This window comes from Ixodes scapularis, unplaced genomic scaffold, assembly GCF_016920785.2.
Source record: "Ixodes scapularis isolate PalLabHiFi unplaced genomic scaffold, ASM1692078v2 PGA_scaffold2__306_contigs__length_199485367, whole genome shotgun sequence".
In the NCBI taxonomy this organism is placed as follows: Eukaryota; Metazoa; Arthropoda; class Arachnida; order Ixodida; family Ixodidae; genus Ixodes; species Ixodes scapularis.
Window position 1 is genome coordinate 16,238,025 of NW_024609857.1, and position 12,900 is coordinate 16,250,924.

The 12,900-nt window shown below is 46.6% G+C and overlaps 1 protein-coding gene across 4 annotated transcripts in view; it reads right to left on the bottom strand.

The window, feature by feature from the left end:
- Positions 1–12,900, bottom strand: part of LOC115326717 (sodium- and chloride-dependent glycine transporter 1) — a 152,978-nt gene that overhangs the window by 15,629 nt on the left and 124,449 nt on the right. For all 4 annotated transcript variants that reach the window (XM_029987639.4, XM_029987642.4, XM_042291712.1 and 1 more), the window contains one exon: positions 355–649. In XM_029987639.4, coding sequence (XP_029843499.3) covers positions 355–587 — 233 coding nt within the window. In that variant the 5' untranslated portion in view covers positions 588–649. The remainder of the gene's footprint in view (positions 1–354; positions 650–12,900) is intronic.

Consider the following 12,900-nt stretch of genomic DNA (forward strand, 5'->3'; position numbering starts at 1 on the left):
CCCCAAAGCAGTCCAACGTTTTCTACTACTAATATTACTACTTCTCGTCAAACTTTTTTTTAACACTTGCACGCGTTTTTTGAACACCTTTTACACTAGTGTTTCGAAAATTAGTGTGCTGGAGGCATCAGGAACAGAAGCCAACGTTTCGCTAAAAGACTCGCGTCTTCAGGGCTGAGCATGAAGCCTCGCGAGACGTCGGCTGCCATTATTGATGGTTCTAGGAGGCTTATTTTCGAATCATTTTCTTCCGTGTTTGTCGTGGACGTTCATTTTAAAAGATGCGTCAGTGTTCACAATCCCACATCAGCTGATCCACAGCATTGAGCCTCATGGTACGGCCACGGGACCCACCTGGCCGAGTCGCTCTGTTCGCTCAAGGTGGTCTCGGTGGCCAGCGAGCCATCGTCGAGCGAAGGCTGTCTTCCAGGAGGCGCGGCCAGGGGTTGGGACACCTGGGTGTCCACCGGCGCCAGCGGGACCCCATCCGAGGACAGCGGCCTGCCCGAGATGTGGAACACCGGCGGCGGTGACGTGGCCCTTGTCCCTGGACCTCCGGACGCCGACGCCTCGCAAGGATTGCCCATCGGTGTGTCACGTGGTCAGGGCACTCCCAGCCGAAGACCTCGGTGCCCGCTCATTTAGTCACCTGCGTGCGCGAGAAAACGGGAAACGGCGTGGCGTAAACAGCGGGAAACAAAGGGCTCGACAAACACGGGCATTACGAGCAACGCTATAATGGGCTCCAGTGTTGCTTTTATATATATATATATTTTTTTTCGTAACGCATGCCAAGGCTGCGCAGGCGGGGCATGGGAGCAAATGTTCCGACTCGCCAAGCGGGGACATGTGTTTACGTGATTGGGACAAACACATTTCGGCATTTGCTTGGTTGGACTGTGGGGTACAAAGCGCCGTAATTGTTCTTGAACTTATTTTAGCGTTGGGAGCACCTGTGTGTGATAGAGCGAGGCACATATGCTTGCATGAAAGCAGGAGTTGTCCCGCTCATGTAGTGTATACAAAAGACACGGCATCTGCTGCAGGCATGATGACAGAACCATCACGCCTCAAGCACCTTCGAAGAACGTTTGTCTCGAACGTCTCTGCAAACGGTTTGGAAGCAGAGAGTATCTCCAGAGTCTGGGATGTGTCACTGAGTAGCTTGATACGAGCACAGTGTACAACGCCGAGTTCATTTTAGGCGGGAAAGTTTTTTCCGGCTTTGTGTTCAAGCATACCTCCCTGGGTACATTTGTCTCGCTTTCTCGCTCTTTCTCTTTTCTTTTTTACCATTTAACCTTTTCTATCTAGTGATGACTTTCCCTTTTGTTTATTTCACGGTGTAGCAAACCAGCAACAGCCGCTGGCTGACCTCATTGTTTACTGTAAACGCCAATATCTCTCTTTCTCGGTACAGCGATTGCACTTCGAAAAAAATAGACGCACAGGAATTTCTTAGAATGTTTTTATTTTAAGAATAAACAAAATCCAGTGAACGCGCATGCGCACCGAGAGACGCAAAGATGCACAAGAATGTTGAGAACAAACACGAAGAAACAGGAAACCGATCCTGAACTACGACAAAGACACATCTTTCGGTTCCGTGTCTATTTTTGGGTTTGGTCTCAAAGCCGCGACGTCAAGTACAGAGTAGGGGGCGTTTTCGGATGAGGCTTATTGTCGTCTTGAGATGTCTTTCGTGCCTACCCATGTACGCCCTTGGGCGAACTCACGAAGGGGAAGAAAAAAAGACATCTTGGTTCGTAAAAACAAAACAAAAACAAATGACTGGTTTGCGACATCTCTACTCCAGATCGTTTTCCAACGTACTCCGTGTCAGTTCTGTTTGCTCAAGCAAGGCGCGCTTTTGTGCAGAAAGCCGACGCAGAATTTTAAGCGGAATCGTGCTCGCATCAGTTCCTCCCTTTTGTGTTCGGCGGCGCCTGTTTGCTTTGACGTTATGTGGAGCAAGGACGAGCGATGTACACGTGGGCGTGTCTGTGTCGCCTTAAAATAACCCGACATACAAAAGAATCGGTTCTGTCGCGCGTATGCATAGTCCTGACCCGGGCAGCGGACGCCTCTGAGTACACATCTCATCAGCGGCGCGATGTATGGCAGCCGCTAGCACTCCCCTTCCCTTACCGCCTGTTCTTGAACGGTTGGCAGCGCAACTAAGGCCCTTCCTCTTTTTTTTTTTTTTGAGCATGCGTTAGTGAAGAAATCGGGATATCGTTTCCAGCTATGTGATCGTTCTAAATCATTTTGAAGCAACTTATAAAACAACCAAAAATCCATTAAAAAAAAGAACTTATAGAGCAGAAGCACACACTTCATTTTCACCCTTATCTCTGCGAATATTATGTGGTAAGATTTACATGTCGGGCCTGTCCAACTAAAATGACGTTGAATATTTTGCCTCCCGACTTCTCCGCAACCTTTTATTAGCATCAGTTGCACGGCGGGTTTGATGATCCCAGACACAGAACGAGTTGTTTGGTTGTGAATAGAAACACCAGGCACATCAATAGGTTGCTGCTTGCTTGATGAAGGACAGTATGAACTGTTTGGGATGGTTGCTTTGCGTATGGAGTCAACATTAAATCAAATATTAGATTCTATCAAAATAATGTTATAATAAATTGATACCAAGCGCCTACATTGATGTTTTATTGAAGTCCTAAAGGTTGTAATAAAACTGCAATTCTTAATTAAGATAAAAACAAAGCTTTTGTCATTCGATTATGAACATAAATGGCATTTTATATGTAGAACTTCATGATAACAGAAGTAGACACGTGAACGATTAATGTGTCTCCTTAAAATCCCGCCGAACTCGTTAAAGTTATTCTAAAATTTCCACCCACTGCACCAGCTAATTTGGTTTTAATTCGCTCTATTCACTGTGCTGTCGCACTGATGGGACCTATATAAAGGTTACGATAAACAAGAGAGTTTGACGTAAGAAACAAACCAAAAGGACAGTCTATATAAATCTCACAATAACTGAGTATCCTTGCTAAATCTCCGCTCAGGTTTAAATCGGGGCGAAAGATAATTGCGGTATGTGTAAGCGAGATTTCGGTGTTCGTCAGGACGCCCAACAAACTACCCTTGTTGGCCTAATTAAAACGTAGCACTTTCCCAACCTTTTGTTGTGTTATTTATATTCACGATTATAGGCGGTTTGTTTGACGAGCCCTAGAACAACGCACGCGTCTACGTAAAGCAAACTACGTAACCACCAAGTGTTCGCGTGAGTTGTCAGGCAATAAACCTCTTTTCGATGCCTCACGCACATTGTCCAAAGGTCTTAGCACATCCACGACCGTGGAACATGCACTGCATATGAGATAATTATGAAACGTAATTCGTAACGATTGTGGGGTTACAGCTTTGAATTGTTCTTGATTTCTCAAGAAAAGCTTCTGGCCCGCTCGCTTTTCAAGGCGACTAACGAACACACGCGTGCTTGATTGTGGAAGTTGCACGCTGCTCAGTCGATTTGTAAACATTTGAATGGTTTATGCACTTGGCCATACATGAGGCAAGGATCTTAAGAGTTGAACGATCAATAAGCAAATACCCTAAACGACAAAGGTAAAAAAAATGTAAATATCCACAGCGACGATTCTGCGTTGAAGCATGTACAACGCTCCGTCATCGTAGTATAATATACAGGAACTCTTAAAAAGCTGCGATTTCTTTCTTAAATACATGTTCTATTCGTGAATTGTAGTGGGATTTTGTAGAAAAATATAGCTATTACATGACTGTAAGCAAATTTTGTGTCAATAGTCAAACCTTTGGGAGAAGAAAACATTGGTTGGGGTGCTTGAGAAAATTAGACTTCAGGGGACATCAATATTATACCAAGCATCGCAACGACTGGTCAGCCCCGATGTATGTCGCCTCGTATCAAAACCATTTTAAATTTTGCGTTTAACTTTTTGTGCGCGACACTTCGTGAGGAAAGTAACCGTTCAACCTTTTAAACAGGCGACCGTGTACTGGATAAGATTTGGGAGTACACCGACACTCAGATAATAATGAAACGTTCATGAGCGCACATGTAGCTCCTCCACGAGTAAATACCAGGGAGCCGCGCCTGGCTCACTTAGGTGACGCATAGCAAACCAGACTCAAATTATATCATGTTTCCGCTAATCCATTTAACTAAGATCTTAGTGACTGCTGGAGTCATGGACTGCTAGCCTCGTTTATGTGCATGCCCGCGGGATGGCGGTTTAAGAGGTATTAAGGAATTTTCGTAGATCGTTTTCACCGTCCCACAACGCCCTGCGCAACCCGCTACAATACATAGAACTCTACAGCCAAGGCCATCGGCGCACATGTGCGGTAGCGGCTTCTTCGTTGCGGTGGACTTAGCGGAGTGGGAAACGCGGTCTACGAAAACTCCCTATTAACTTATACCACGGTGAGTAAGCTTGCGAACTTCGCGAACTTTTGACTATCCTGTGACATTCGCCAGGACGTTGCCCTACAGAAGGATGCAGATACTCACGGAAGCGTCAGTCACGAGGCGGATGCGTATCCAAATGAAAAATGTCCTAGTTTCCAGGTGAGGCTAATTTCAGTCCTAATTTGAGGTTCGGTGCTGGTTCCCAGTCCGCTGTCATACTCGCGACTGCGCCATCGCGACACTCATCTAAGAAGGAACCAGCCGGCGCTGAGGCACGAAAGCATTGCGTCAATAAAAAATGAAATAAAATAAAAAATACTCTCAATAACAATGGTTCCACGTTTTTGCCATATCCCCACACGCCCTTCCAGTGGGAACAATTCGCTATGACGGATGCGAGCGTCAGGCGCTACGTAAGTGAAAACAGATGTCTCCGAAAGCGCGAAAGAAGCGTTCTGGGGCATTGTGGATTCGCGGAATAGAAAACTTTCCGTTACGTAAGGCGACAGCATTCGCTTGAAACGGGTACTTTTCCGCTGTTTGTGCATATCGGAATGCCAGAAACCGCCTGAGCATTGTTTTGCTCGACATTCGACGGCGCACAGGCGTGTAAGGGGGCAAAACACCAGGTTATTCGCCCGCCCGAACGATACTGACCCCCGGGTAAACGTTTCCACACCTCGTCAACTCGGGGAATTAACTATCTGCTTGTAAGGTCGGCACCCTCGTAAACAAGTCGTTGGCGCGAGATGTGCCGCAGGAAAGCGATCTAGCTGGTGCAACATTTCGGTGTTTCTTTTAACACTTCGGCAGAAGTCCTACGTGTACGGTCAACACCGCCTATACTTGTTGCCATATCAAGAAAAAGAAAGAAAAAAGGAAGTTTGGCGCATTATTTACGCGCGACGTGAAGTAGTTCTTACGAGATTTGGTTGCCGAAGGAAGGCACGATGTCTTTTCCGTTTGAAATGTGTGTCTTCAATAATTGACATAAAGCTTATATCTAGGTTGCACCTTCATTCAACGCATGAATGGAGAAATTGGTAACGTTCCGCAAAAAGACGGACTTTTTTTTTTTAGAGCGCAGCTCTTAGGCGTCCGTTTCCAGCTTGAGCGGCGTCGGCGTCAGCGTAACCGCGAGCCCCCCCTCCCCGAGAACCTTGGGAGGACACCCCCCCTCCCCGAGGTCACGTGACCCCCCCCCCCCCCCAGGTCACATGATCGCCCCCCCTCCTCCTCCTCAAGAGCTGCGCTCTAATTCGGCATTACAGAGTTGTAAACGGCTTTCACTTTTTTTATTTGTAAGTATCTTCGCGTGAGCACGAATATAGAATAATCAAAGCCTGTGCACTAGCATTTAGACGTCATCACAGTGAGATCGAGCGAAGACGTGGATTGGACACGAGTGCTCGGTCAGCGTTCGGCCGAACCTCGCGTCCAATCAGCGTGTCGAAGGTCGCTCGCCATCGGACTCGGGTTCAATTGCCGAGTCGGTGCCGTCTGACCGGGATGGTGTTCCGTGGAGAAAGAGTAAAATGTTCACAGGCCTTTGATTATTCTATAAGCGGTGTTGATGAGGCCCCCTGATACGTCCAGCGAGGGTAATAGTATTCTCTTTCTCTTCCAGTTCTCCTTTGCCCTTTTGAAATTCGGACCTTAGAGATCCGACCATATGAAAGTTGTTATGACGCTGACGGTGAATCGGATAGGCCGTGCAGAGAAGTTAGAAACATTTCTCGCCAAACTGAATTACCCTGACGGAGGAACCAACGTGTCAGCTGCTCGGGTTCGATTGCCTCGAGGGATGTGCCTGCGACAGAACAAGACGCTCCTTCTATGGCCGATCATTAGTCTTAAGGTGAAGCCGTTTATACCAGATGGCAGACGGCTTCACTTTTAAAGTGAAGCCGTCTGGCGATTCCTCCAGTTTTGTGGAAAATAAAGATTCGATTTAATTCGACTTGATAACCGCGGCATAATTTGCAATTCAACATGATGAAAAGAGTAATTAACATACTTTACGATCGCGAGAAGGTTCAAGATGCCACGGAGCGTTAAAAAAAAACAAAAAAAAAAAAAAAGAGAAAAAGAGAATTTAGAAGTTAAAAAAAAAGGAAAGGGAAAGCCAAACGAACGGTTTACCTCTCTCCTGTTCGAGCGAATATCAGAAAAAGTGCCATGGGTGCCATTACGGATGTTGCGGTAGAAAACAGCCATGAAGTCCAAGTCGTGAAAGACACTGACGCAGCGTGCTAGCACTTCGAAGCAGTTTTTGAAGCTGCCCGTGTCCCTAGCCTTGCCTGTGTTCGACGTTGTTAGTATGGATGATTGGTCTCCAGAGCTGCTCTGTGAGCACGAAATAATTGACAGATGATCCACAGGGAAGCCACGGACATATAAAAGCACGCGACCACGCTATTTAGTCTGATACTCCGAGTCATAAGACTCGTGTATACGCCTGATTGTTCGAGGTACTATATTCCTTTTTTCGCCTTCATATTTTTATTGTGTCGTCGCGGCGGTGTATGCACTCACTTTCCATTGCTAGGGTAGCGTCTCCACCGGCGATATAATGAACGCAGCTAATTTCGAACGCAAAGCTGCACGAGTAGCTTTGGGAAGGTTCATAAAAGAATATGCGTTGTTAACTACAAAATTCGAAATTCACCCGTTGCCTTGAAATAGGCTTTTGCTGCAGGTGTCTGTCTTCAAAGCGTACGGCTCGCATTTGTATAGCTTCGTCTGCAGGTCTACTATAGTGACTACACAACCGTGTATGCAACTTTTGAAACACTGATACGTGTTGCAGCTTAAACACGGCACGCTTTTTACATGTTTTGTAATAAAATAGAAAGCAGAAATGCTTTGACTACTTAGAACTCAATCGGCAATGCTCGCGATTGCTTTTGCACTGATGTTGCCATACAGAAAAATGATGAGTAGTGCTTCGAGAATATAGTCTTCCAGTCTGCCATTTAAGCCCCTGTAAACGAAAAAAAAAAAGTAACACCATTCACTCTCCCTCTGGCTGCACAACGCCATTTTTGAGCGAGGGGGCCGGCGAGGACGAACATTTCGAACAATGAATCGCGTTACATTTATATGCACTAACGCGCGGCCTTGACGTCACGCTGCTGAGGTGGCGCGCTGCTGTCGGTGCTGCACATGCCCAAACGCTTCACTTTCCGCAGTCCGCTTTCTGCACGCGCGCAGTGGCAGTGCCAACACCTGGAGCGGACGAAACGAGGACTTGTCTATAAACAACGTGTTGGCAGGCTGTAGTATACATGGGCTTAACCTGCCACGAGTCAGAGCGTTACTGAGCCGAGGAAAAAGACGTTCCACATTATCGCTGCCTTCCGGAGATGTTCAATTGTAAGCGTTGCGAGAAAACATATCTTCCTACGAGGGCGACCTTTTTGCGAGGCTTCGCAACGCCAGGAGCCTCGAAGCCTTTCAAGAAGGAATCGTCCGCGCCATTGTTGCGATGCTTCGGTGAAGGGTCTCCACTTGTATTCCACAATCCTTATACGTCAGCTCACGGATGGGGGCAACCCCCATAGTGACCCTGGTAATCGTAAAAAGCATGTGCCTCGCCCGATGAATTGTTCTCACTCGCTGGCGGTGTTTAAATTTTGTTTGATGGGTGAATGGCAGGTCGGTTGTTCTTTTATTTTTTTTTATTATATTTTCGAAGTAGTTGACAACAAACGGCATTGTTTAAGAGAAGCGTTGAACACGGGTGTGATAGGACCAGTGTTGGGGTTCTGTTTAATGATCAGTCGTTTTCTGAACGCACAAATAGGCGCGTAAGACTCTGCCTTAATATGGCTAATGCCACAAACGGTCTTTTAAATCAAGATTAATTACATAGAACATAAACCTATGTGTGATAATGCTTTCGCTTTTGCGAGATATATATTTTTTTATTACCGTTAAGTTGGTTCTTGTGCGTAGCCGCAAACTCCAATACTGTTGATATCCACTAGCTAAAAACTCTTCTTATTAAAAACAGAATGATTACACTAAAACACGCCCAATACCAGTGTGTGTTATAAATGATTAAATGGCTCTCAATTTGAAGCAACGAAAGAACCCCTTTGCTGTCAACGTGAAAAAAAAAAAAAGGGGGGGGGGGGGGGGGGGGCTAGTGGTCCTTTTTTATTTCCCGAACAAAAAATACTAATTCTAATTGTGTTATATGTATGTTTCTACAGGCGGAAGTTACTAGTCAGCCCCAATAGAGGCGTCTGGTGTCTCAGCAGTAGATGAGCAATTTAGCCAGTGCGGTACAACCGCTAGCCTGAAGTCTTTAACGAGCGCCACGCAGTACTGACACACGACCGCATGCCGATAAGATGCTCATCCAGATCCAAACGGACAGGGGTGGGGATCGAACCCATGATCCTAGGGTTCTGCACCGAAAATTGACCAAAACGGAGGAAATATACGAAAATTAAAATGCGAATTGTACGCAGCTACTCATTCGTTAAAAAGTGATTTTTTTTTCTTCTTCAGAGTTACCTCTTTAATGTTGTAATCGTTTGTCAAGATATTAACATATCAAGATACAAGTGTAGTACTTAAATAAATAAATAATAATAAAAAAGATATATATATATATATACTTTTTTTTCTTTTTATGGTGTGATACAATGTGGTATTACCTCGAGGCCTTGGGGTATTTTCTGGGAAGGTCTATCGATTTCTTTCCTGTTGTTTAGTCTAGGAAGCCTCGCGGCCTGCAATTTACCCAAAGCAGCAAACAAGTCGACAAGGAGTGGACAAAAAATAACAAGTCAGCGCGGCTGCCCGAGCGAACTTGTGCACTTCATTTTGTGACGGTCGTCTCATTTGGTCTAATTTGGTTTTACGTGACAAGCTTTTTTTTTTTTTAATGTTCGCAGTTTCTTTTTCCAGTACTTCTTCTGCCTCGTTTGATCGGCTCCCGGAAACGAGAGGACATGTCGATAAAAATCGCCGACCGTTACGACATTTCATCCTTGAACCCGAGCGGAAAAACCGGAGCCGCCCGCGGAGACGGGGGGACGGCGCGTGTTTCACGCGTCTTCGTTCATTCTTTCGAAAGGTGCGCAAATACGTGAGTGATTCGAATCGAGCAGCGCTGAATCAATCGCAGACTTCACGAAGCACAGGAGATCTGCTTCTTGCTATCGCCAAATACGAATCGCGATGGAAGGAGCGTGAACACAATGAGACACGCCCTACGTTTTTTAAACTCTCGGTGCTTATTTGATTCGAAGCAGTATCTCTACACCAGTCACCGACAGTTTAAGAAACGAGGTTCGTTATCGCTCCGCAGCCGATGAGATTGAGACATTAGCCGATAAGGATACCCATGAACGATTCACGCGTAACTGAGAAGCGTACGAGGAGGCCACGCCCCTCTCAGTCACTATTAAAAAAGAGTAAAAAAAATCTTTATCTGAGAAAAGGCACTAAGAACACAAAGCAGCTTGTCGCATATGTGATGCAAAAGAGGATGGGGACGGTGGGAAGAAATCACTTCCACATGTGTTCCTATGACACTACCGGTTATGCATTCGGGTAAACTTCTTCGTTTTTTTTTTGCTTGTTTTGAGCAATACTATGTGAATCGTTTGTTTCTTCGTTGCAATCGTGGGACATGGCCGTCCTTAAACGCGCCTTTTTGGTATAATGCCCCAGCTAGGGAGTGATCTCCCTACAAACTTCCCTGCAAAAAAAAGAAAAAAGCCTCTACACATTTTTGTTTTCCATTTCTTCTACATAAAGAATGCATCGTACGAGATAGTGTCTAGAGACAGTTTTAAGCGTGATCCTTCCTTGCATAGCCTTCCTGTCAGATTGGTCGCGCAAAAACGTCTGCGGACATGTTAAAATCATGCATATGTATGCAGCAAACAGTCTTTGAACATGCATGAAGCATGCGAGCAGCGAACACCGTGTCTTTTGTATCATGTTTGAACAGTCTGACTGCGGCTTATATGTCCACGCGCAAAGCCAGAAAGACACACAAGCCCATACACACGGACTAAAGGCGTAAAGCATCGGCGCACTCTGCGCTTACAAGTCAAGAAGGTAGAAGCTCCTCCCACAAGCGTGATGCGCCCGTTTCAAATCCCTCTGCAGTCGAAAGAAGAGTTCACTGGAAACGCTCCTTGTTCCGCTTTAATGGATAGATATTAGCTACAGAGTGATGCCAACTTGTCTCCGATCACACTTTTTAAGAAAGTGACCTTTGTATTCATCGGAGGGGGAACAACCGAGCCCCTGAAAGCAGCCTTTGTAACCATCGGAGGGGGAACCTAATTCCCGAAGGTCGTATTTGTTTTCATCGGAGGGGGAAAACTCTGAGTTCCTTCTCGTGGCTTCCACAAGGCTAAATCAAAGTCGAAAGACAAAGCAAATATGAACAAGAAGGCAAGACCTTCCTCGCGCGTTGGCCGCGACGTCACGGAAATGATGGGACGCTATTGGATGCGGAGGTGTCTGAGGGATACATGAATCCCTTTGAGGGGCATATGCCGCTACCTTTTTAACCTGTAACTTATCTATAGATGAACCGGCGAACGAGCACGAGCAGAAAAGACGGCGAACGCCATGACGTTGCACTTTTCGGGCACCGCTTGGTCGGCCGCGCCAGTTCGTGCGGTTAGCTGCGCTCGGAGGTAAAACTATCGAGGAAAATAAAAGGGAGGGGCCTCCTCCCCCCTCCCCCTCATACAGCATTTTGTCATAGCCCCCCCCCCCTTCCTCCCCCCTCCCCTCATACAGCATTTTGTCATAGCCCCCCCCCCCCCCCCCCCCTCCTCCCCCCGAATCAAAATCCTGGCTACGTGCCTGTGTTTTCGCACACAGCGGACTGGCTGGGCCACCTCCATGGGTGCTCCGCGGCACAGCTCATTGCACGGGTGGGCGCGTCTAATTGGTTTAACGGCACTCCGTCCGATGGGGGTATTAAAGGCAGGTCGGTACTTCGCGCTATACACTTCCCCGCGGCGACGTTTTCTTTGTTTCCGTATACCGCCAGCAACAACAAGAAGAAGAGACGCGGTGGCAAGTGGTCAAATTAATAGACATCCCCCGCGCCCGCCCCGAAAGTGGTTGATATAAAAATGCCAACCACGCGCACGCATATATGCCCGGCTGGAAGTGCGTACGCGCGCGTGCATATATGTGGGCAGCCCAGCTCGCGTATGCACTCAAATGGGAATTAGGTGCGAGTTATCGATGGCTTTCGCGGTGTGCATGGTGCCGCCGCGGCGCAATTGAATCCAGCGGTCGCGGCGTGGCCTCCTTGCCTAATCGAGTGAGGCGTGGATATACGGTCATAGAGGGACCTTAGTACGATCTCCTTAGCGCAACGCAGATTGCGCGAAATATCTCAAACTCGGCGGTCGTGTTGTGTGTACATGTCCGCGATGATTGTATCCGCATAGTTCGGTTAATGGAAATGTGTGTGACAGGCGCCATCTCGTTTTTGGATCGGTCTCGACGAGGTAGGCTGGCCGGCGTGCGTTAGGGACCCGAGAGTAATGGCAGCGAGCGTGTTTATTGCTTGGGGGAGATATTCGTCCGCTTTGCCTACGGGCGATCGGCGCCGCGGTTGCAGGGGTTAATTGTGTTAGTTCGACCTTGCATGTCGCGTGGCCGGAGTTATTCCGATACGTTTATTCTGAAAATAACAAGATCGCTGACGAGAACGGGAAGCAAATAAATGATTATGATAACGGAATATTCTACGGGATTGCGTGCCAATACTGGAGTGAAGTTGCTTTGAAAGCGTGAAGAATGCTCGTATTGTATACTTTGGGAATGCGATGGTGGCGCGTTTTTCGCGGTTCTTACAAAGCGAGCAAAGATTTAGCAGCGAAATGAAAAAAAGAAGAAAAGAAAAGGCGGATCCTTAGGAGATTGATTTCGAGATAGAGATTTCAAAAGATCATAATTTGTTAATTTTTAATGTCGAGCCACACCCTAAGTAACATGCCCAGATGACACGTATGCAACGGGATGGCTAGGGTACAAAAGAGATAAATTTAATATTAAATTAAGGAGTGGCAGAGATGGAGAGTAGCATTGTCATAATTAAAAGCCTCGAGACAAAGGATACGAAGAGGACATACGCACCACCGTTTCATAACCAGCACAGCGTTTACTTTGTCCCGCGCGAACGCCGAGCAGGATACAGCTCCGAATAAACGACGCCCGGAAATCAATGTTGCCCTCCGGCAAGATCGCAAACGAGTTCAAGACAACGGGAATGAATATTTTATTGCGATATGCATAGCACGTGGGTCACAACTATTAATTAAATTCACTCGCCCGCCTTCGCAAAACTTCAGAATTGATCGAAGGTCAAGCTGATTGGCGCGAGTTAGCTTTCGCGAAAATCAACCGTGATTCTTGTCTTTTTTTTCTACCCTTATTTTGTTACATATACGAATAAAACTGCCTTAATATATCGGCCT